This window comes from Hydra viridissima, unplaced genomic scaffold, assembly GCF_058129835.1.
Source record: "Hydra viridissima isolate aposymbiotic clone 2 unplaced genomic scaffold, HvirCarnegie_v1 scaffold_9, whole genome shotgun sequence".
NCBI classification, from domain to species: domain Eukaryota; kingdom Metazoa; phylum Cnidaria; class Hydrozoa; order Anthoathecata; family Hydridae; genus Hydra; species Hydra viridissima.
In genome coordinates this window covers 17,281,683-17,302,500 of record NW_028324308.1, presented here as the reverse complement: position 1 = coordinate 17,302,500, position 20,818 = coordinate 17,281,683, and the positions used below count along the sequence as shown (strand labels likewise).

The following is a 20,818-nucleotide window of genomic DNA, read 5'->3' as shown; positions in this document are numbered from 1 at the left end:
TTGTGTATATATAGTTTTGCTTAGTAAAAATCTAATAATAAATAATTTTTCAGTTCTTAGTATTTGAGTTCAAAATTTTTCTTATAGCACTTTGAAGAAATGTTCCCCTACTCTTAAAAATTTCACAAATATTTCATTTCAAATTGTCCTATTTCATAGAAAGACAATTTAAAAATTCAATCTAGTTCATGTTTAAGGGATGCTACAATTTGATAGTTTCTTTTATCTTCTCTGCTACTGTCTAATATCTTGCAGCTTATAAAAATTTTTAAAGTGTCTGATTAATTAGAAAATGTCAGCTCAAATTACCATAAGATCATGGAATAAGAGCAACGGTTTAGAGAAATGAATCTTAAAAACTTTGAAGCATAGGCGCCGAGTTCACGGGGGCAACAGGGGCAGTGGCCCCCCTAGAAATTTATACTAATAATATATTATCACAGATTATCATGAGGGCGAGAGTATCTATTCGCCCCCGTAATTATCCGTGATTATATATTATCTTTTATCTTCTCTACTACTGTCTAATATCTTGCAGCTTATAAAAATTTTTAAAGTGTCTGATTAATTAGAAAATGTCAGCTCAAATTACCATAAGATCATGGAATAAGAGCAACGGTTTAGAGAAATGAATCTTAAAAAAAAAAATAATTTAAGCACCCTAATGTAGAAACCCAAAAATGTGAACTGAATATGAAAATATTGAAAACTTTATTTTGAAATCAATAGTTTTATAATTGCATTAAAGTACAAAAGCAATAATTTTTTAAGCAATAACTTATTGCTATTTGAAGAGTTATGCTTAACACATGTGTATGCATATATTTTTTTCTTGTTTATTTGTTCTTTTTTATTTTTCCGTTAGTGATACCCATGTCTTATAGCATAGCACAAATCTTGATTGATGGTAAATATATTTGGTTTTTTTTAGTCTAAAGGAATTATGACCACATGGAGGCCATCATCTTTTAAGAAATATTTAATGAAAGTCCTATTTTGGTTTAGATATTTTTATTCCTTTAATACAATATCTTTGGATTGAAATTTGATTAAATTTACAGAGCAATCTTACTTTTAGAATAAATCTCATCTACCTGTAAAAGTCTCTCTCTGAAAGTATACAATACTGATTTTTAAGACACTGTTTGTGTTGTAATGTTTGTTCAATCAAACCCTAATTTAAACAAATTTAGTAAAGAAAAAACACTCCAGAAATTTTTTTAAGCATAAATGCATGATGTCAAACTAATCTAGAGTTAAGTAGTTGAACCTTGAAGAATCTTGGTATTTTAAATTTACTTTTCTTAAAAAAGGCTTTTAACCAAAACTGACAACAGATCTCAGCTAAATAACGTTTTGCATTACATAAAGTAACCAATATTCAGTAGTTTTGTTTATGATGTTTTTTTTTATTTTTAGAATAAGGCAACATTCAACTGCAGTTCAATATCATTCAGCATCTCTTGGCAGATGGCAACATTTTAAGCTGGAAATTGCAATGGTGTGTTACTAAAAAGAAATTTTCTTGTACATTTTGTCTTTATTAAAATAAGCGGCATTATTATTATGAAATGGTACTCAAAGTATAACAGTTTTATTATACTTGCTTGATAAATTTTAAGAAATTTGGTTAAGTAAGGCTACAAATAAGAGTTTACTACTGTAACAGAACTACTGGAAGATCAGAAAAGCTAGATTATTATTACAGCTACCATTAGTTACTTATTAGTGATTTTATTTTCTTGTTTTTAGAAATGGTTTCATTTTAAACAGTCTGTTGCAAGTTTTTTCTCTTTTTTTAAAATTTGGAGGGGCCACATGAAAGAAGTTGAAGGTAAGAATTAAACTTTTGTCATTAGAATTTTATAAATTATTTTTTGCTTATATTTCATATCTATAATTAGAGATAAATTTGATAATAAAGTATAGTATTTCTTGTTATTTTTATTGTTATTTTTTTTGCAGGTATGTTTGGAACAGGTGTTTTATCATATTTTGTATTGCTGCGTTGGTTACTTCTGTTAAACTTGTTGGTTAGCTGCATTCTTGTTTCATTTTTGTTTGTTCCCCAAATAATCTCTTTACAAAGTACAAAAACTAATAATGTTAGTTTTACGGGATTAGAACTTCTCACTGGAGAGGTGAGTTTCTTTGTAAAGTTTTTTAGAATTCAATAGAAGCCTATATAAAATCAAATTTTGAAATTGAATTTTGTGTTTTTAAAGAATGCTTTATTTTGTAGGGATGGTTCACAAATTCTGAATTGTTTTATGGCACTTACACTAATAAACCAGTAAAAAGTTATGAACTACAGTACGCATATTTGATTGTTGGAGGTGGATATATTTTCATTGTTATTGTTATTATGGCAATCAGGTTGGTTCAATTATGTATTATATTCCATAATATCCTGTATACATAAAATAGCTTCATCAAGTTTCTAAATCATTTTCTAATTATACTATTTTTAAAAAGGGTATCTTCTGTAAAAAATAAATGGTTGTTTAAACAAAACTTATTATAGTTGTATCTGTATACAGACAGATTGAGAAAAAAAGGTCATATACCTTTTTTTTCAATCTGTCTGTATTATAATGATTCTCAATCTGTTTGTATTGTTCCTCTCAATTTCTCCACTGCAATATATTCAGGGCTGGATTCAATAGGCTAAATAGGCTTTAGCCTTTGGGCTCACAACCTAGAGGGAATTACTGATTTTGAGGGAATGTCATCAGAGTTGTAAGAAAATAATAGTTAAATTTTACCCTAAATCTGAAAAATACAATGAACCAGAAGAGGTTGTCTTCATTAAGTCTATTAAATATCAAAAAAATAAATTCTAATGAACTTATAGAAGATCTTTATGTAAAAAGATCTACTTTTTTTTTCTGTTCTAAATCTATATTTAACCTTAAATGGGTTGAATCAATTTTTAACAACTCTAAGATATACTTTTATGCATTTTTTAATTAGGATTTTTTTATTAGGAATTTGTTTGAACACAGCTCAGCTTCATTAAAATGAAGTATGATGATAATCTATTTAATTTGTTTGAATTAAGTTTGGTTTAATGTAATGACTAAATTTATTTAATTTGATGAAAAGATATATTATTTTTAACAGCATTTTTTCTTTTTGTGGTCAAATGACTTTTATCAATTAGTTTTTATCTCTTTTTAAATGTTGTGTTTCATTAATTGTTCTTACTATTGGCAGATTGTAACGATATTGAGATTAAAAATTATTATATTTATACTTTTTCATTTTTTCATTAAATATCCTTACCACATTTTTTTACAAAGACAATTTAATTGTTCTGTAAATTTATTACAGAAAACAGAAATAATTTTAATATAAATAAAATATCACGTCAATTATTAAAATGTTTTATGTGAATTTAAAAAGTTAAAATGGGAGTTGGAAAGGCCTCACAAGTAAAATAGCCTAGGGCTTCTCTTTATCTAAATCCAGCACTGAATATATGCTATAAGTTTTTATATGATGTGTATTGATTTAGAATTAGGGTTTTTTAAACATTTAGTTCAAACATTTTTGTCATTTTTTAGCATGGCAAAATCATATAATCAAAACTATATATTCAGTGGAGAGAAGGCAGATTTCTTCTCCTCAAAAGTATTTTGCTCATGGGATTTTACCATAACCAACCTTCCAGCAGCTAAGATAAAGTCTCAAAGTATTGCCCAGGACTTACTGGTAAAATTTTTAAGTTTTAGCAATAGCTGTTACATGGTTACTTGAAAGGGAGCACACCTTTTAGCTTAAACCTAAAGAATAAAGTTTAATTTAAAATTTCTTCCATTTTAATATAAAGCTTCTCACATATTAACTTAAATTTCCACATTTAGATTATGCAGTTAGCAGGATGCGCTATCTTAAATCAACAATTTTATGATAGTGTACAAAATTGCACTACCAGTAACAATTGTTGATGATTTGAGTATTGCAATGTATCAGAAAACTATCAAACTTTTTCTGGAATTTTTTTTTCTGACTGTATAAAGTGTTTTTGTTTAAGAGTTTTAACTTAAAGTATAACTTTTTATGTTAATCAAGTTTATATTTTTATTATCTCTTAGCATCTCTTTTTTATTTCTTGTTCTTTAAGAAGTTTTTCTGAAAAAAAGTTAGAAAAGTTTAGTTACAGGAAAGTAAAAATGTAATTAAGCATTTTTTTTTATTGAATACTAAATGTTATAAAAGAACAAAAATATTTACTTTATGCTTTTTTCAGCCCAAAAACTAAAAAAAAATATATTTTTTTTAATGCAGGAAACTTTGGGTTCAGAAAGAGATTTTGTAAATATGTCTTGCAACCAATGGTGCTACTTAATTTTTATTCGTTCAATTACAAATGTTATTGCACTTGCATTTAAAGCTGGCTCGATATATTTGATTATTTTTGTTTCTGATTTAGAAAAAGTGGTAAGTATTTATATTTTTTGTTCTCATGCTATGTTGCTTATAGCTTGCTTTTAGAATATTCATTGCTTGAATATTCTAAAAGCAAGCTATAAGCAACATAGCATGAAACACATGAATGTATTTTTATAGCTTGCATTTGTGTACTCATATAGCATTAGTATATTTTTGTTATAGGTTTTTTCTGTTTGGATTTTCTTTAATTTCACAGTTCTGTATCTTTGTAAGACAGATCAAGTTCTGTCTTTTGTATATTGTATTAGTAAATTAAAGCTATTAGAAATTTATAGCGTTTAATAAGTTTTTATGCCTTCTTCTGGAATGTACAATTTGCTACTATTTACTACTCCTTGAAACGCTTAAACAACTTTACTAGTTGTTTTAGTTTTCCAAAAAGTAGTTGTGGTGCTTTTACAATATATAATTAATGCTAGAAATTACAATTCTGATCTTTTTTAAAAGGGAAATCAATCAACAATCACTGCCATGCTTCCAGCAATTACAATTTCTTCTATCAATCTTATTATGCCATTAGCATTTCGTCTTATTGCATCTATTGAAAGCTATCAGTTTGCTGAAAATGAATTACAGATAACTCTTCTGAGGTATTATTTGGTGGCTGTTTTGAATAACACATAAGGCCATTATATTTCTTTATATATGTTAAAGAATTATCCAACACTTTAATTGTAAGCATTTAGAAGATAATGAGAAAAATTTTTACAAATGGAGATTGTAACAAAGTAACTAAGAAATATTGATTAACAAGAAATTTATTTTTTTTTATTTTTTTTTTTTTTTTACAGTTAACACATTTTGCATTAAGTTTTATATTATTCCATCAATGATTTTAGAACAACTGTGTTGAAATTAGCAAGCTTAATTGCTTATGTCATTGCACTTCACAAGAAATTGTCAATTTTTCCAAGAGTATGTCATTTTCTAAAGTTAAAATGTTTGTTATCAATTTTTCTTATCTTATAACAGGAGGTTGCAGCTGTGAACTTCTCGCTATAATTGTTTTGGCAAAGTGACCAAGACTCTTGCTCTGGTTAAACATTTTAAAAGCTAATTTTTTTTCTCTAGGATTTCTGCTGGGAAACCTTTGCTGGGCAAGCTTTTTACAAGCTTGTTATTGTTGACTTTATTTCACTTTTGATTTCCATTTTATTTGGTGAATTCATTAGAAAGTAAGTGGTAGAAATTTCTCAAAATGAAAAAGTTTCTCTTTGTGAAAACAAGTTTTTTTTTAAGTTTTTATCATTTAAAAAAACAAATTCTTTGAAAAAGTTTGCTTGGTGAAAAAATGTCCAAAATTAATGTGTCTAATATAAGTATTTGCAATTGAATTTTTAACAGGCTGCAAAAAAGAGATGTTTTTTTTTTTCTTTTCTAGTGCTATGGCCACATACATTAAGATCTTCAAGGTAATAGGTCGACCTGGTTTTGATATATCAAGAAATGTTTTGGACCTTATATATGGCCAAGGTTTATGTTGGTGAGTTCTTTATGCAAAATAATATTCAAAGCAATTCAAATCAATTTTTGATTTGAATAAAAAAAAAACTTTATAGTGATTCTTTTTGGATGCATTTTACTGATGTTATAATTATACAACCAGTTATAATTAAATTTGGTTTGTTGTTTATGTTTTTTTATAGGTGTTGTGGTAATTAAATAACAAAGTTAACAATTTATAACTAAAGTATAATGTATATTTTAGGCTTGGTACATTCTATTGTCCTCTTTTGCCTGTCATTCACGTTCTCAAGCTTTTTATAACATTCTATGCAAAAAAGGTACAAAAAGTCTATAAAAAACCTGTTAACAAATGTTGTAAACTTTAAGTGGAAGAGGGAGGCTTAATTTTGTTAGTGTAAAAAGAGGAGTTGCTGTTGTTAAAATGTGGCTTTAGGTTTTTTTTTTAAAAGAAAATGTTAAAGAAAAATCAAAATTATATTTATTACTATGTTTAGTTTAGCATTGTGCTTAATTGTCGACCTACCATGCGTCCTTTTAAAGCAAAAAAAATGAATTTAGTGTTTTTGGTGCTGTTGTCCTTCATGCTGATATTTTCACTTGTAGTTACTGGTTACATTATTATGAACGAAGATAAGTAAGTTTATTTTTTTGTTGTTAAAGAAATTTTTGTTTTTAGAAGGTTTCTTGTTTTTTTTTTTTCTAACAGGAATTTTTTTTGCTATACAAGATAATTGAGATCTGTCAATCAAAACCATCCTGTATTTATATTTGTACCATAACTACCACAGAAGTAATATTTATTTTTTAACTCTATAGATTAAAACCATCAACACGCTGTGGGCCTTTCAGGTATGTGATTTTCACTTTCTTGAATGTTTTTTTTAAGTCTTGTTTGATTGGGCAAATTTCTGCTCTTTAAAGATTTTAATGGTAGAAATGCATTAGCATCTTAAAAATGCTTTAAACTAGTTAAAAATGCATTTGATATGTTAAAATGGCAACAGTTTGTTAAAGTAAAAACAAAAAATAAATTAGAGAAAGACTTTATATCTCTTAAAATAATTTGTAAGTCTTGGATGTAAAAAATATTTATTCTTATGAGGTATGCCTAACATGTTTTTCCATATTATATAAAATGTAAGATTAGTTATGCACACTTGTCAATTTTAGAGGTCAATCTAGTATTTACAAAGTTGTGAGTAACATTGTTGCAAAGTTACCTGGCATTTTAAAAAATATTGTTCAAGGAGTTTCATCAGCTGCTGTTATTGCGACGATTGCCTTTCTAATGTTGTATGTGATTTTTTTTTTTTAATACGTAGTCAATTACTTTATGATCTTTTAAATTAGACAATGCTATTCTGTCAAATATAACAGGTGGTTTTTTTTTCAGGTTTTGAAATAATCAGTTCCTCTCTTTAGCTTAGTTGCCTACTATTTCCGCATGAAAAAACTCTCCTGTGAAAAGAAAATTAAACTCATGGAAAAACAAATTCATTTGGTAAGGTTTACTTCTTTGAATAAGTATTACTTTTATTTAAAGACAGTAATAAGCTCACTATAAGCTTACTGACATGTAACAGATAACTGTGAGTTAAAAATATTTTTATCATTATTACTATATTTAACATTATCCACATTTTTTAACCTTATAATGGTATTTTGATAATACTAAAATTATTTCTAAAAATGAACTCGTCTTTAAATGTTTTATCTTTCAATAAAAAAACAAATATGTTTTCTACAAGCTGGGCTCTTACAGGTCACATATGGCCCGAGAAGGCTAACCCCAACTTGATGTTCTGGAGAAACCCTCTGGAGGGAGTGATATATACACACCCCTGATATCAAAAATGCAAAAATTAAAATCAAACTATTTTGTCCGAGAAAAAAAATCAATTTTTAAAATTCTCAGTTTTTAACACATATTGTTTAAATGATAGCTTCATATACTTTGCATTTATTACAGTATAAGTAATTCTTTCTATTCAATTATGAAATTTTAATTTTGATTCAATAATAGTAATATGACTTATGAAGTTTTTTGTCTGCAAAAAAAATTTTTTTTAAATTCACATTTAATTACACAAATTGAATAACTTCTTACTTTTGCATTTTTATAGCATAAGTAGTTTCCATCAAATCTTTCAAATAGAACTTTAATTTATATCAACCATAAGTATTTTTGTGGTAGTGATTAGTAGAATTTTCAAAATTGTGTTTTTTTTTAATTTCTGGGAAACTGCTGTTGCTCATTTAGTTTGCACATCAAGTGACAACAAAACTCACTAGCTTGAAAATGCATCTTTCTAATAAAGATCAATGACAAACACAAATGAACATAAACTTTATATTGCATAATTCTGCTATTTCTATTGCAATTTACAAATGTTTACTGTTATAGTCCACAACACAGAGTTGTAGCTTTTTTCCATATTCAGGGTGGCTGTTTGCTCTTTTGTATCACTCCCAGTGAGAATGAAAGCTGTGATGCAGAGATTCGGTTGCTTGTTCATTGAACTTACCAAGAGACTCTTTTCGTTTTTCAATGAACTGTGCAATATGATAGAACACAGTATTAACTTTGGGAGTCACACTTACCCTTTTTAAGCCTGTAAATGATCTCTTAAATTCAGTAATTCTTTTGGCATAGTTCTCATCAAGAGATGTTCCAAAACAGGAAGAAACAACTTTTCCGAATTTTTTTAGTGTGTCAATGATGCCAAAAGTTTGGAAAGCACAATTCTGTTCAGCAAGCCTTTGAAGCACGTCATTGTTTTTCAGTAGTTTGTGGCAGTCATTTCCTGCAAAGTGACCTCCATGAAAAAACTGGATTTTAATGTGAAGTGCAGTAGGCCATTCTTCTGCTTTTGACCACCTGCCTTTCAATGCTTTGTAGAGGAGGTTTACCACACCCAGAAGAAGATGTAGTTCCATGGGTGGAATCAAGTCAAGCACAAGTTCGCTATTTGAATTAGAGATAAGAGGCTCATGAAGTACATTTTTGAAATCTTTCGCTTTTTTCACGTCTTTTCCAGCAGCTTTGAAACCTTCAAAGCAATTTCGAAGTGATTCAAATGTATAAAAGTTTCCACAATTTTCCAAATTTTGCAAGTCAGTGTCACACCATGTACATGGGTGACTACTTACATGTGACTGCAAACCACAGAGAATGTTTGCCAATTTCAAGGCACATGACACAGCAAATGGAACGTTTTCAGGACAGATCAAGGTCAAAAGATTCTTGACAATAACATAATTTTCTGGTACATCTTCACCAACTGTAACAAGAAGCTGTTGTTTTACACTACTGTCTGTTGTAGTTTGGCAAGTCAAGGTCTTTTTGCTGGGTGGGCATGGAATGAGACTATTTGTGTTGAGCTCTTGAATGCCCAAAAATCACCATGGTTCAACAATTGGTGATTTTGTAACTTGATTCAGAGTGGCAAGTTTTTTAATGCCTGAATTAGACAACCCTGTGTTTGACTGAAATTGTACTAAATCCTCTGCTCTCAGCTTTGGCTTACTACCAAAAAGGGTTTTTGAGCAAGAAGGACCTAGAATTACGTTAAAGTATTTTTGTAATAAATAGTGGTTATATTTAAGATATTATTTGTACTTTCTAAAACTAAGAGTTTGAAGTAATAAATGATAAATAATTCTTTTACTTCCATTCTTAAAACAAATAACTTGTATTGAAGCAAAAATAAAATGTTTTCTATTTTTCTCAAGTCCATCTTATAAAATGTTTCAGAGTAATGTAAGCTTAAAACATTACCTTGTGTAAGAGGAAGAGGTCTTCACCTTTTGCCTGTGTGACTCAGATAGTGCCATGTGGTGAAGCATCTTTAGAAGTGATAACTGAAGATGCAATTTATTCACCTACTGTGGGGTCTGCTGAAGCAAGTTGGATCATGTTTTCTCTGAAGGTATATTCAGTGCAATTGTATATCAATCATTTTCCAATTACTGTCAAGCAAAATGAGCATCGTCTTTCAACTTTTGCAGATTGAGAAGTGTTCAAAGTTTCCAAGGGGGTTTTTCATTCAGCTTTGTATGGCCAATTTTGCAGATCAGGCAATCACAAATCTGACACCTTGTAGTGGGGTGAATGACTTTTATGGAAAACTGAGAAATAGTTGGAAGACTGATATTCCCTCTATTGTGCTTTCTTTGAAGACAAGTTCTGCAACTGTCACAAATGCCTTCAGGCACTCTTGCATCATGAAAGTTAATTTGACATGAATAATACTCTTTGATTATTTTAATCAGAAATGGTTTAAGACTGCGAGCACACTTTTTCATACAAAGCATACACACAGTCTTCCTGCAGTCTTCATGTGATTTTATTGTATTTGGCATTTTCAAACTCGTGAGTTTTGTTGTCACTTGATGTGCAAACTAAATGAGCAACAGCAGTTTCCCAGAAATTAAAAAAAAACAATTTTGAAAATTCTACTAATCACTACCACAAAAATACTTATGGTTGATATAAATTAAAGTTCTATTTGAAAGATTTGATGGAAACTACTTATGCTATAAAAATGCAAAAGTAAGAAGTTATTCAATTTGTGTAATTAAATGTGAATTTAAAAAAAATTTTTTTTGCAGACAAAAAACTTCATAAGTCATATTTCTATTATCAAATCAAAGGTAAAATTTCATTATTGAATAGGAAGAATTACTTATATTGTAATAAATGCAAAGTATATGAAGCTATCATTCAAACAATATGTGTTAAAACCTGAGAATTTTAAAAATTGATTTTTTTTCTCAGACAAAATAGTTTGATTTTAATTTTTGCATTTTTGATATCAGGGGTGTGTATATATCACTCCCTCCAGAGGGTTTCTCCAGAACATCAAGTTGGGGTTACAGCCTTCTCGGGTCATATGTGAGCTCTTCGTAAGAGATTTAACCTGCTAACTTGTAACAACCTTGTACCATCAAAAATTAAACTTCACTTGATTCACATAATTCGTATGTTAAGGATTTTAATTTTTAGTAAACTGCTCTACTTGATAACTTCAATCTAAACACCTTTTTTAAAAGCAACACTTCAGGCTTTAAAGAAAAGATATGCTTTTGATTTTTTTTTTTCCATTTAAATCTAGGCCGGCCAGGATAAACAATATCTTATGATCAAACTGCGTCATATTTTGAAAGAAAACGCCCACTTTGATTGAATGTTTCTTAATCGAACTTATTAAGACGGGGGTTGTGTTGGATTTACATCATCGTGCATGAAATTCGAGATGTACTTGGATCGATTTGGTATTCTAGGTCCGAAATAGTGTATACTTAAAAAACGCGTTTTTATTTAATTACGATTAATGGGGTGATTTACATAAGCGAAATTGTTCACTTCATTCTTTGAGAAGCTGAAAACCTGACGTTTAAAGTGTAACGCGCGCTAAAGTATAATTGACTTACACTTGTATTTAAAATCAAGTTTTTTTCTAAAATTTTTATATTTTTAATTGCTTTTTCAATCTTAAACGTTAATTTATTTTTGTATATTTATAAAAAATTTTATAGCTTTTTGTAAACTTCACAAAGTGTTTAGTTAACATAATAAACCTGTTGAACGAAGTCTTGTATTTCATTCTTTGTTTGTTCTTCAAATCTTCACAAAACGTTATTCAGTCCTTTTCTAGGGAATCAGTGGAGTTTTCAATTTACAGACCCGTTGAGTAAAACAATCGTTTACTTGGACGTTTAGTTTGTTTTCCACAAATTGTGTAAACAGTCAGGTTGTCATTACCAACGCATTGCTGTCTTCTCATATGAAATCATTAACTTCTCGTACAATAGTTTTAAGTTCTCGTGCAATGGTTTGAAATGATAATTGATAAAATCAAACAACTTATGACTGAAGATCAGATCAAAGATACGCAACTTCTTTTAATAACTTTCTAGTGTTTTTTTATTCGAAAGCAGTACTTGTTAGGCCGTTTTTACAAATAAAAGCGCTAAATAAATGGATGAGGTAATCTTTCTATTTGCATAATAAATGACTTCCTGAAACATCGTATTTCCAAACAAGTCACGCACAAGGAGTTCATGAGCTAAAGTCTTGTTTAAACAGCTGATAAATTCGGAACAACAAAAAGGAGCCATTTGATTAAGATAGTAAATGATATTGAAAAAAAACTGCGATTCTTGCTCATTGAAGTTAAATGGTGTAATAAAATTCTTGTTTCTGAGTAAAAAAATTGCTTTCTAAATAGCTCACAATGTTAGTGTGTTGACAAATTGACAAGTGTTTAAAGTTTTGATGAAAGGTTGGGAATTTCGAACAACGTTCAAAAGAGGAAAACGATTTTACTGTCATTGAAATGGTCAAATCCATTCTGAATACGTAAAAAATGTTTAGTATGATTTGCATTTTATCAATTAAAATTATTTTATCAAATCCAACCCTTAACAAAAAATTTCCATGAAAAATAACCATAGTATTTCAATTGCAGACAACAGAGGAAGACCAACAGTTGTTCACTTTTTCTAAATTTGAGAAAAATGGAATTTTGTGTTTAAATTCTTTTAAGTATCTTTTTATTTCATACATTTTTAATTTAATGCATTTTTTATGAAAATTGACTCAACCCGTAATATATAGTTATAGACCTTATGTTACTGAGCCAGAACACGTGTTCAATTTATTCATTTATAACCAAGACTACCATTTTGGACATGCGTTAATTTATGCGTTAATTTTTCCTGCTTTCGATTACTAAAGAACTGAAAAGCACATAATATTTTTAGGATTTTTTTGATTTCATTTTTGTTTCTGGTTTCTGGTTTTCATAGGTCTGTTATTAAAGTCTGTAATCAATTTCATTTCTCGTTCTGTTACATCATTAACGATCTTTAGTGACTTCACAATGCCCTACCCTTCATTATAATTTATATTTTCACGCCAGCTACTGGGGGGTTCTCTGAGCAATTCTGAATTAATCTGAAAACTTTTAAAGAACTTCATGATCCCCTTGGTAACTAAACCAGATAACTCTGCATCAGCCAAATCTTCCAACTGGTGTCTTCAAAATTTAGAGTTTACAATTTTTGAACTTTTTGTCTCGTTTTAGTTCGAGTTCGGACTTTGTTCGCCATTTCCAATTTTTTTTCGTCTGAAATTGAGGGATCAAAGAACATGAGAGCTAATAACTCTGCATTGAAATAACACAAATGGTTTAAGAATTTCCTCTAAGCTCTCACATAAATATCCTTGTTAATCTCCTCGTAGCCCAACAAACAACCGAAGAGGTCAAGTTGTTGCTTGGGAACTGAATGCGCTTTGTGGGCATTGAACTAAGATTTGCAATACGCTCTATCGAGAAAAATACAGACAGCTTCTAAGACATTGTGTTCTTCATCACTCAGTTTGAATAATCCGTAGAATAGGAATATCTTCAGATAATAGATGGCCTTAGCCATCAACCTGGTATGACTGATTGCACCCGAACTTGATGAATAGAAATGATGGAGGCAAGATAAGCACTCTCTCCATTTTTCTTTTTCAACGAATTGAAATGGGAAATCGTCATTTCCCTTTCATCTTTGGTAGTAACCAAAGAATACTTTAGCATTTTACAGTTATATAGTAGCCCTATAACATTACTTCTCAATAATTCATCTAAGGAAAACTCTCTATTTCAACTATGAACCTGTTTTTTCTTCGGCTTTTCTGTGAAATCTGGCTTATCCACAACAAAATTGGAATGTTTCTAGCTGGTCACATGACTTTTCCCTAGATTTTGACCGGTTTATACAGAAGTAACTTGGACAGCTATGTCATCCCCTGCAAACATTGGGCAGCGAATTTTGCTTTAATATTGTCTATTTTTAAACACCTCGATAGTCTCTGACAACGCTGGTTTTTCGCTTGTATATTGTCAAAAGTAATAGGTAATTACCTATTACTTCTGACAATGCTTATTACTTTTGATATTTGCGTCCTTTTCATCTCATAATGGTGCTTAACCACCAGTATAATGAAATAGACACAAACGCGAAAAATTGATAAAACGGACAACTGTGATTTTTCGTAAGGAAAAAGTAAAAATTTTTGGAAAAAAAAAACTTCAGGGGTTTGAGTACTGCAAAAATTAATTCAAATAAAATAATTCTTGCTGCCTTTATTTAGTAATTTTCTCATGCTCAAGCAAAAAGGTACTTAAGTATTGTTATCAACAATATTTGCCCGATCCAAGGACTACTATACGGATAGTAGTCCTTGCCAAGAACTACTAGCCGTATAGTAGTCCTTGGTCCGATCCTAAATTTGCCTCTCCTAACAAAATGTGATATTCAAAAAAGATTTAAAAAATTTAGAAAAATTGGATGGGTTTGGAGTTCTCGAAGCGTCTATTAAAACGTCTTTGTTTTTTAAAGAGTTTTAGGACGTTTATCAGCCCATCTGAATAACGTGTATACTCTACCCTACGTTATAAAAACCTAGCTCATTTGGCTCGCCCAATATTGCACGGTATTTTAACTCGCTCATTTTGCTGCTTTTTAGTGTTTAATCATTCGTGTTCAATGAGCCATATACAATTTCAAATTAACTGAATTCTTTTGATCTGCGTTATGCAAAAACTGTACAAAAAACTCGTTTTTCTTTTAGTAACTTTTTTAGGTTTTTTCTATATCTTATTTATTTACAAGCCAGCAGACTTATTTAATCAAGCATGTTTTAGAGATCATTTTAAGAACATTCTTCTTATAATCGTATTCAACTTTCCACACTATGAACATACTTCGCTTTTATTAGACGTGTATGGAAAAGCTTTCCCGAATATCATATTTTGCGGACCAGAAAATTCAACATCGTATTCGTGGGTAATGAAAAGCTTAACATCAAAAGGATATTTTAGTTATGACGAGTGCGCTGCACGTGCAATGCGTATTCATAATAATTATAGTGGATATTTAGTGATGAGCGATGACGTATTTCTAAACTTTTGGAACTTGAAGAATTTAAATCCGTTAAAAATATGGGACGGTCCAAAAGCACCAATAACGATTGGTAACTACACGAATCCACTACAATGGTACTGGTGGGAAAGTCGATGGGGCGTGAATAATTGCTTCAAAGCTCTAAAAAGATTGCGTTCTTTCGACAAATTTGAAAACCTTATAAAAAACTTGAGCAAAAATAATACGAACAACAATATTAACAATAGCGATTTGCGTAAACACGTTTCTGGCAAGAATATATGCTACGGTGGAAGGTCTGATATCTACTACATTCCGAAGAAATTGGCAAAATCTTTCTCCGAACTTTCGAAGATATTTAAAGAAGAAAAAGTGTTTCTAGAAATTGCAGTATCAACAATAATAAGAATGCTTACTACCGACATGATTTTTTTAAAGGGGATTTACATGCCGGGAAAAGTGGGTTCGGATCCTGTGACCAAAAGTGAGATTGTTTTAAAATACTATAGACCTGAGTTACACTTTGTACATCCCGTAAAACTGAATTACGGTAAGAATTCAAGGCCAAGTTTAGACTTTTTGAAAAATTACGTACAGAAAATTGTTAAATCTCTCGTTGTTTGCTAACTTTTAGATTTGATGGAGGATAGAGCCACCCTGCTTAAAAAAGTCATTATTGATACAATAAATAATCTCTGATTTTTCATTATGATCTCAAAAGTAACATGGAGGGATGGGACTAAAATTTCTATTTGCTCCCTACAGTGAACTGCATCTCTGCATAATAATAATAATAATAATAATAATAATAATAATAATAATAATAATAATAATAATAATAATAATAATAATAATAATAATAATAATAATAATAATAATAATAATAATAATAATAATAATAATAATAATAATAATAATAATAATAATAATAATAATAATAATAATAATAATAATAATAATAATAATAATAATAATAATAATAATAATAATAATAATAATAATGATGATGATAATAATAATAATAATAATAAAAATAATAATAATAATAATAATAATAATAATAATAATAATAATAATAATAATAATAATGATGATAATAATAATAATAATAATAAAAATAATAATGATGATAATAATAATAATAATAATAAAAATATTAATAATAATAATAATAAAAATAATAACATCAAAAATATTAATAATAATAATAATAACAATTATAATAATGATATTAGTTATAATAATTATAATAATGATAATAATTGAAACATTAAATAAAGATAATAAAGTCGTTACAAAATTACAAAACTACGGTGGTGTGTACTCTGACGTCACAAGAAAGAAAGAGAAAAAAAAATGAAAGAAATAAAGATAGAAAGATAGAAAGAAAGAGTTTAGGCTTAGTCACCAGTGTCACGTTGCGAGAGAAAAAATTTGTTTTTGTGCCTGGATTTGAAACCCATTTTGTTCTTTTTGTTTAAAAAGTTTCCTTGTTGAATCATTATCATATACATTTCATGCAGGCATAGCATGCAACTTTTTGTGGCCGGGTTGTACGGTTTGCAACGATTCACAACTCTTGATTAAACAACAGGTGTAAAAATTCTTTCTTTTAGTTTCCATACCTCTTTAGATCATTCAGTGTTGTTCTCATAGTTTTCAATATTAAAAAGTTTCACGTGGTGATTTCAATAATTGAATCAAATGAAACATCTTTCTATTTTTTTAACTCTGGAAGACCGCAAAGAGAACTTTATAAACAACCCAACAGTCCAATTATTAAATCCAGCGAAAAATAAAATCGGAAGAATCAGTAAAAGTATACCATCAAATATAAACTCTGATATCAAACATATACTCGCTCTAAACCAATGGAAATGCACTCAAAATGTTACATTTTGAGTGCATTTCCATTGGTTTAGAGCGAGTATATGTTTAAGAGAATTACGAAAAAACACCTTTATAGGTTTTTTTATTTTTGACATCGATGATTTCTACCCATCAATTAATGAAAAACTTCTAAACAACGAATTAATTTCGCCGAACAACACAAAGCAATTAATAATGAGCAAAAAAAAATTATTAAACACGCAAGATAATGTTTGCTCGTTAATATTGAACAAATTTGGTAAAAAAGAAAAGCGGTTTGTCTGATATTAGCATGGGTGCTTTTGACGGCGCAGAGGTTTGCGAACTAGTTGGTATTTTCCAACTTTTCCAACTATCGCACCATTGTTACAAGGTTGATTTTGGATTATATCGAGACGACGGTCTAGCTGTATGTAAAAACACCAGTGGTCCTCAAATGGAATAGATTTAAAACATTTCGTCCAAATCTTTAAAGACGACGGCCTGCGTATTTTCATCCAATGCAGTATGAAAAGTATCAACTATCTTGATGTTACTTAAAACCTTGATGACAACTCGTTCCGGCCTTACAGTAAACCCAAGAATGTCCTAAAATATATTTATGCTGAACTTAACCAGCAATTACACAATTTTCCTAACAGCTCGTTGTTCCCATTTAGTTTAATACTGAAACCAAATTCCTCACTCTCAACTGTGTAACCTCAACTCTATTGCAATTACTTAGAAATCATAATAAGGTTATTTTACTAAATTGCTTTAAACTCATTAGAAAATCGTTTTAAAAAATAATTTTTAAGCAGCAAAATCTTATCTAGAATGTGGTATTGATTGAAGTTTGTTTGATTTATCCAAAAAAAAAAGCAAAGGTATCTTAACCTCAGTCTTTCTAACACAGAACTTTTCCTTTCGTTGAATGGGATGTTTTTTTTTACAGTATTTTAAAAACTTTACAATTTTTCAAGTACTAACATTTAGCAAAGCTTCTTGCTAATTGATAATAGTTAAAGCTGGCTTTTCTTTAATTATTTTTTAATAAAAAAAAACAGAAGAACAAATAATAAAAACCACACACCTCTCTATTAATTTCAGTATCAAATCAATTTTTTAAATCTATATTTAAAGAAAAATTAGTAAATCTAATATCAAGCATTTCTAAAGTTCGAATGCACTTGGCCTTGATTTTGTGGTAATAGAGAAGATCCAACAATCTCCTCAAGGGCATGGTTTCTACTATCGACTTTGCCCTTTTTTTGTGTGTGTTTCATTAAATTTGATCAAAATTCATCAACAGATTTCAAATCGCATTTAAAAAGTTCTTTCGTTTAAAAATTACGAACTTTTAAAAGTTGTTTCAGCCAGCAAATGGGGGAGTTTTAAACTTTATACACAGGTAATGAAAATTGGTTAAAACTGTAAAATTCTATCCAAAGAATGCCACCTAAATGGAATGAAAGTACTATATTGACTGATGAATCGTTGTTTAAGGGAGGACAGCGGGGTTACGGAAACTTTTTTAAAGCTAAAAAAAGAGACAAAGGACTTTTTCCCGCTGATTGGTTTTTGGTCGAAATACACTAAAATCTCCTGAATAAAAATAAAAATTAAAAAGACATTTATTGTTTAAAACATGCTTTCATCGAAATTTTAAAGAGCACAAATATCTGTTTACGAGAAAAAAAATCTGGTTCAACTTTACTCTTTTTCTCAAAAGACTTATGAAACTCTGCATGTTTAAAGCTCTGATAGAAAATTGAGAGACAAAAAAATTTTTCTAAAATCTTTGTTCTCTAAAATAACGGCAGAAGTACTGATTTTTCGGCCACTAATTTTAGCTAAGGTTTTCTGCTAAAATTAGGATAAGTCACCCCTCTTTTAAACCTTTGCCAGTGAGAGGTAAAGTTGTGATGAATTGACTTTGTGATTGGCTTATGGACAATATTTCCAAGTATCTTAGCTTTTTTGAGGTCATTGCCAGACTTCTTAAAAGCTTGATAATATCTAATGTGAGATTCCAGTCTGCGAGAAAGGCACAGTTTGATAGATTTTTGGAGTCCATTCACATCAACTGCACGGATGCATGCTAACATATGGCTGGAGCCCACACAAAATATTAGCTAATTTCATGAAATGAGATTTGACATAGAATCAGGCTGAATCAAAGAACAGATTTGCCTGACAGTATTGTAGTTTTCTAGAAGATTCTCAAAGACTTCAACTAGGATCTGGCGTTTCACACTACTATTTTTTGAAAGCTTTTAAGTCGGTAGACGTTTCCTAGGTGGTGGAGTAACATTTTGGTTGATGTTGATTAATTTCTTTTGTTGAAAACAAAAAACAAAGATAAAATAATGATTTTAGAAAACGCAGTTCTAAAAAGGGAGCAATTAGGGGTCAGGTCGGGGTTGTGCTAAATCAAATTGCCTTAATTTTTTGCAAATAATTCACATTCCTTTCAAGTATTAATATAATAGAAATTGAAATATACCCCTGCCTCCTAATTACCTATCTTAAGCAACATAATTCATGAGCGCTCTCCTAAAAAATGTGATTTCTCCCTCGGCTCCCAGTGAAAAAAGTTGCTTTTTATATTTTTGAAATGAGGAAACTTTTTCTGATGATAAAAAAAAGAAGAAAAAAAAATTCTCAAGGTGTACCAAAAGGTCTTAGAGCGTGTTCCTATGCACGTGAGATTATCTTTTGCCGTTGAGTTTGGCTCATGAAGGGTAATTCAATTTTTTCCAAGCAAACAATTTTCTCAACACCATAAAAAAGGTTTAGTTTTTAAAAATTGCTCGCCGAGCGAGCAATCAATCATTTTTTGAGTTTGAAGATCCTTTTTGTAAAAAAAAAATAATAAAAAACTGACATACTTAAGAGACATTTTTTGGGGTTTGACGATCCTTATTGTAAAAAAATAATAATAAAAAACTTAAGAGACATTTTTAAACAGCTTTAATTTGAAGTTCTTTTATTTTAAAAATTTTTAGGAAATAATTTGTTATTTAAGTATTTTATTTAAGTATTTCTTAGATTAATTTGTGTTAAGTCTCATTCGACATCGGATTTTTAATTTAATTCCTTCAACTGTAAAAATCACGTCGTTTGCACCGTGTTGACTTAAGTAAGAAAACTGACAAAATGGATTTTATGATTTCGACAAGTTTTACAATTTTGTTCAATTTTAAATTATACTTGTTTACATGGGTTAAAAGTTAAAATGGATACCAGTTTTCTTCATGTTAAACGACAATCGTTCATAATTCGTATTAAGATATAAAAAAGGATGACGGTGGTCTGAAAATGCTCAAACGCTTCATTAATATGTCAAATTCACTTTTTAATTTTAGATTTCAACTGAAACAAAATGAAACAAAACAGGAAAAATAGAAATGAAATAAAAAAAGCCTAAAAAAACCAGCAGCATTACTTTTTAAAATAAGCTGCATAAAAGGGGTTTTACAAAACCGGAACAAATTTATTATTATCTGAGCAGAGTGGCGTTTGATTGTGTTCTCGTATCGAATGCTATACGATTTTTTTAAGACTAATTACGGTGTGCTTAACGATAAAGAATTACACTATTAAAAAAATTCCCATCCTACTCTTCTATTAATGTTGTTTTAACTAAGTATCTATTAAAGCACATGTTCACACTGGTATGAAAATTCCTCTTGTACTATAAGTTTTTTATATGTAACTCTGTAAACTGATAATAATAATAATAATAATAATAATAATAATAATAATAATAATAATAATAATAATAATAATAATAATAATAATAATAATAATAATAATAATAATAATAATAATAATAATAATAATAATAATAATAATAATAATAACAATAATAATAATAATAATAATAATAATAATAATAATAATAATAATAATAATAATATAATAATAAAATAATGATAGATATCATTTACCAAACTTTTATTGATTAAAAATTGTAAATTCTTACAGCGTGCTAAAAACAGGTATCAAAAAAAAAAAAGAAAAAAATTTACTGAAAAGTAGGTTTTAAAAAAACTCAACAGCCCACTTGTTCGAAAAACCACCATTGACGTCATTGTAACCGTATGCC

General features: G+C 29.0%; 2 protein-coding genes and 1 pseudogene across 6 annotated transcripts in view; 2 read left to right on the top strand and 1 right to left on the bottom strand.

Moving 5' to 3' along the window:
- Positions 1-11,514, top strand: part of LOC145192919 (transmembrane channel-like protein 7) — a 17,125-nt gene extending 5,611 nt beyond the window's left edge. For all 5 annotated transcript variants that reach the window (XM_090096863.1, XM_090096862.1, XM_090096865.1 and 2 more), the window contains 16 exons: positions 1,420-1,501; positions 1,753-1,834; positions 1,966-2,141; positions 2,243-2,376; positions 3,567-3,714; positions 4,291-4,443; positions 4,903-5,045; positions 5,295-5,370; positions 5,527-5,630; positions 5,837-5,938; positions 6,164-6,239; positions 6,417-6,556; positions 6,739-6,771; positions 7,093-7,215; positions 7,345-7,423; positions 11,037-11,514. In XM_090096863.1, coding sequence (XP_089952989.1) covers positions 1,420-1,501; positions 1,753-1,834; positions 1,966-2,141; positions 2,243-2,376; positions 3,567-3,714; positions 4,291-4,443; positions 4,903-5,045; positions 5,295-5,370; positions 5,527-5,630; positions 5,837-5,938; positions 6,164-6,239; positions 6,417-6,556; positions 6,739-6,771; positions 7,093-7,215; positions 7,345-7,423; positions 11,037-11,108 — 1,723 coding nt within the window. In that variant the 3' untranslated portion in view covers positions 11,109-11,514. The remainder of the gene's footprint in view (positions 1-1,419; positions 1,502-1,752; positions 1,835-1,965; positions 2,142-2,242; positions 2,377-3,566; positions 3,715-4,290; positions 4,444-4,902; positions 5,046-5,294; positions 5,371-5,526; positions 5,631-5,836; positions 5,939-6,163; positions 6,240-6,416; positions 6,557-6,738; positions 6,772-7,092; positions 7,216-7,344; positions 7,424-11,036) is intronic.
- The window catches only part of LOC149884326 (uncharacterized), a 395,582-nt pseudogene that overhangs the window by 183,754 nt on the left and 191,010 nt on the right, over positions 1-20,818 (bottom strand).
- Positions 14,497-15,580, top strand: LOC145193287 (uncharacterized). Its single transcript, XM_080070736.2, has one exon. The coding sequence runs from the start codon at positions 14,512-14,514 to the stop codon at positions 15,484-15,486; it is 975 nt and encodes a 324-aa protein (XP_079926862.2). The 5' UTR covers positions 14,497-14,511; the 3' UTR covers positions 15,487-15,580.

Excerpts from the sequence above, each read along its gene's own strand:
- LOC145193287 (XM_080070736.2), top strand. The coding sequence starts at position 14,512 with ATGCAAAAACTGTACAAAAAACTCGTTTTTCTTTTAGTAACTTTTTTA.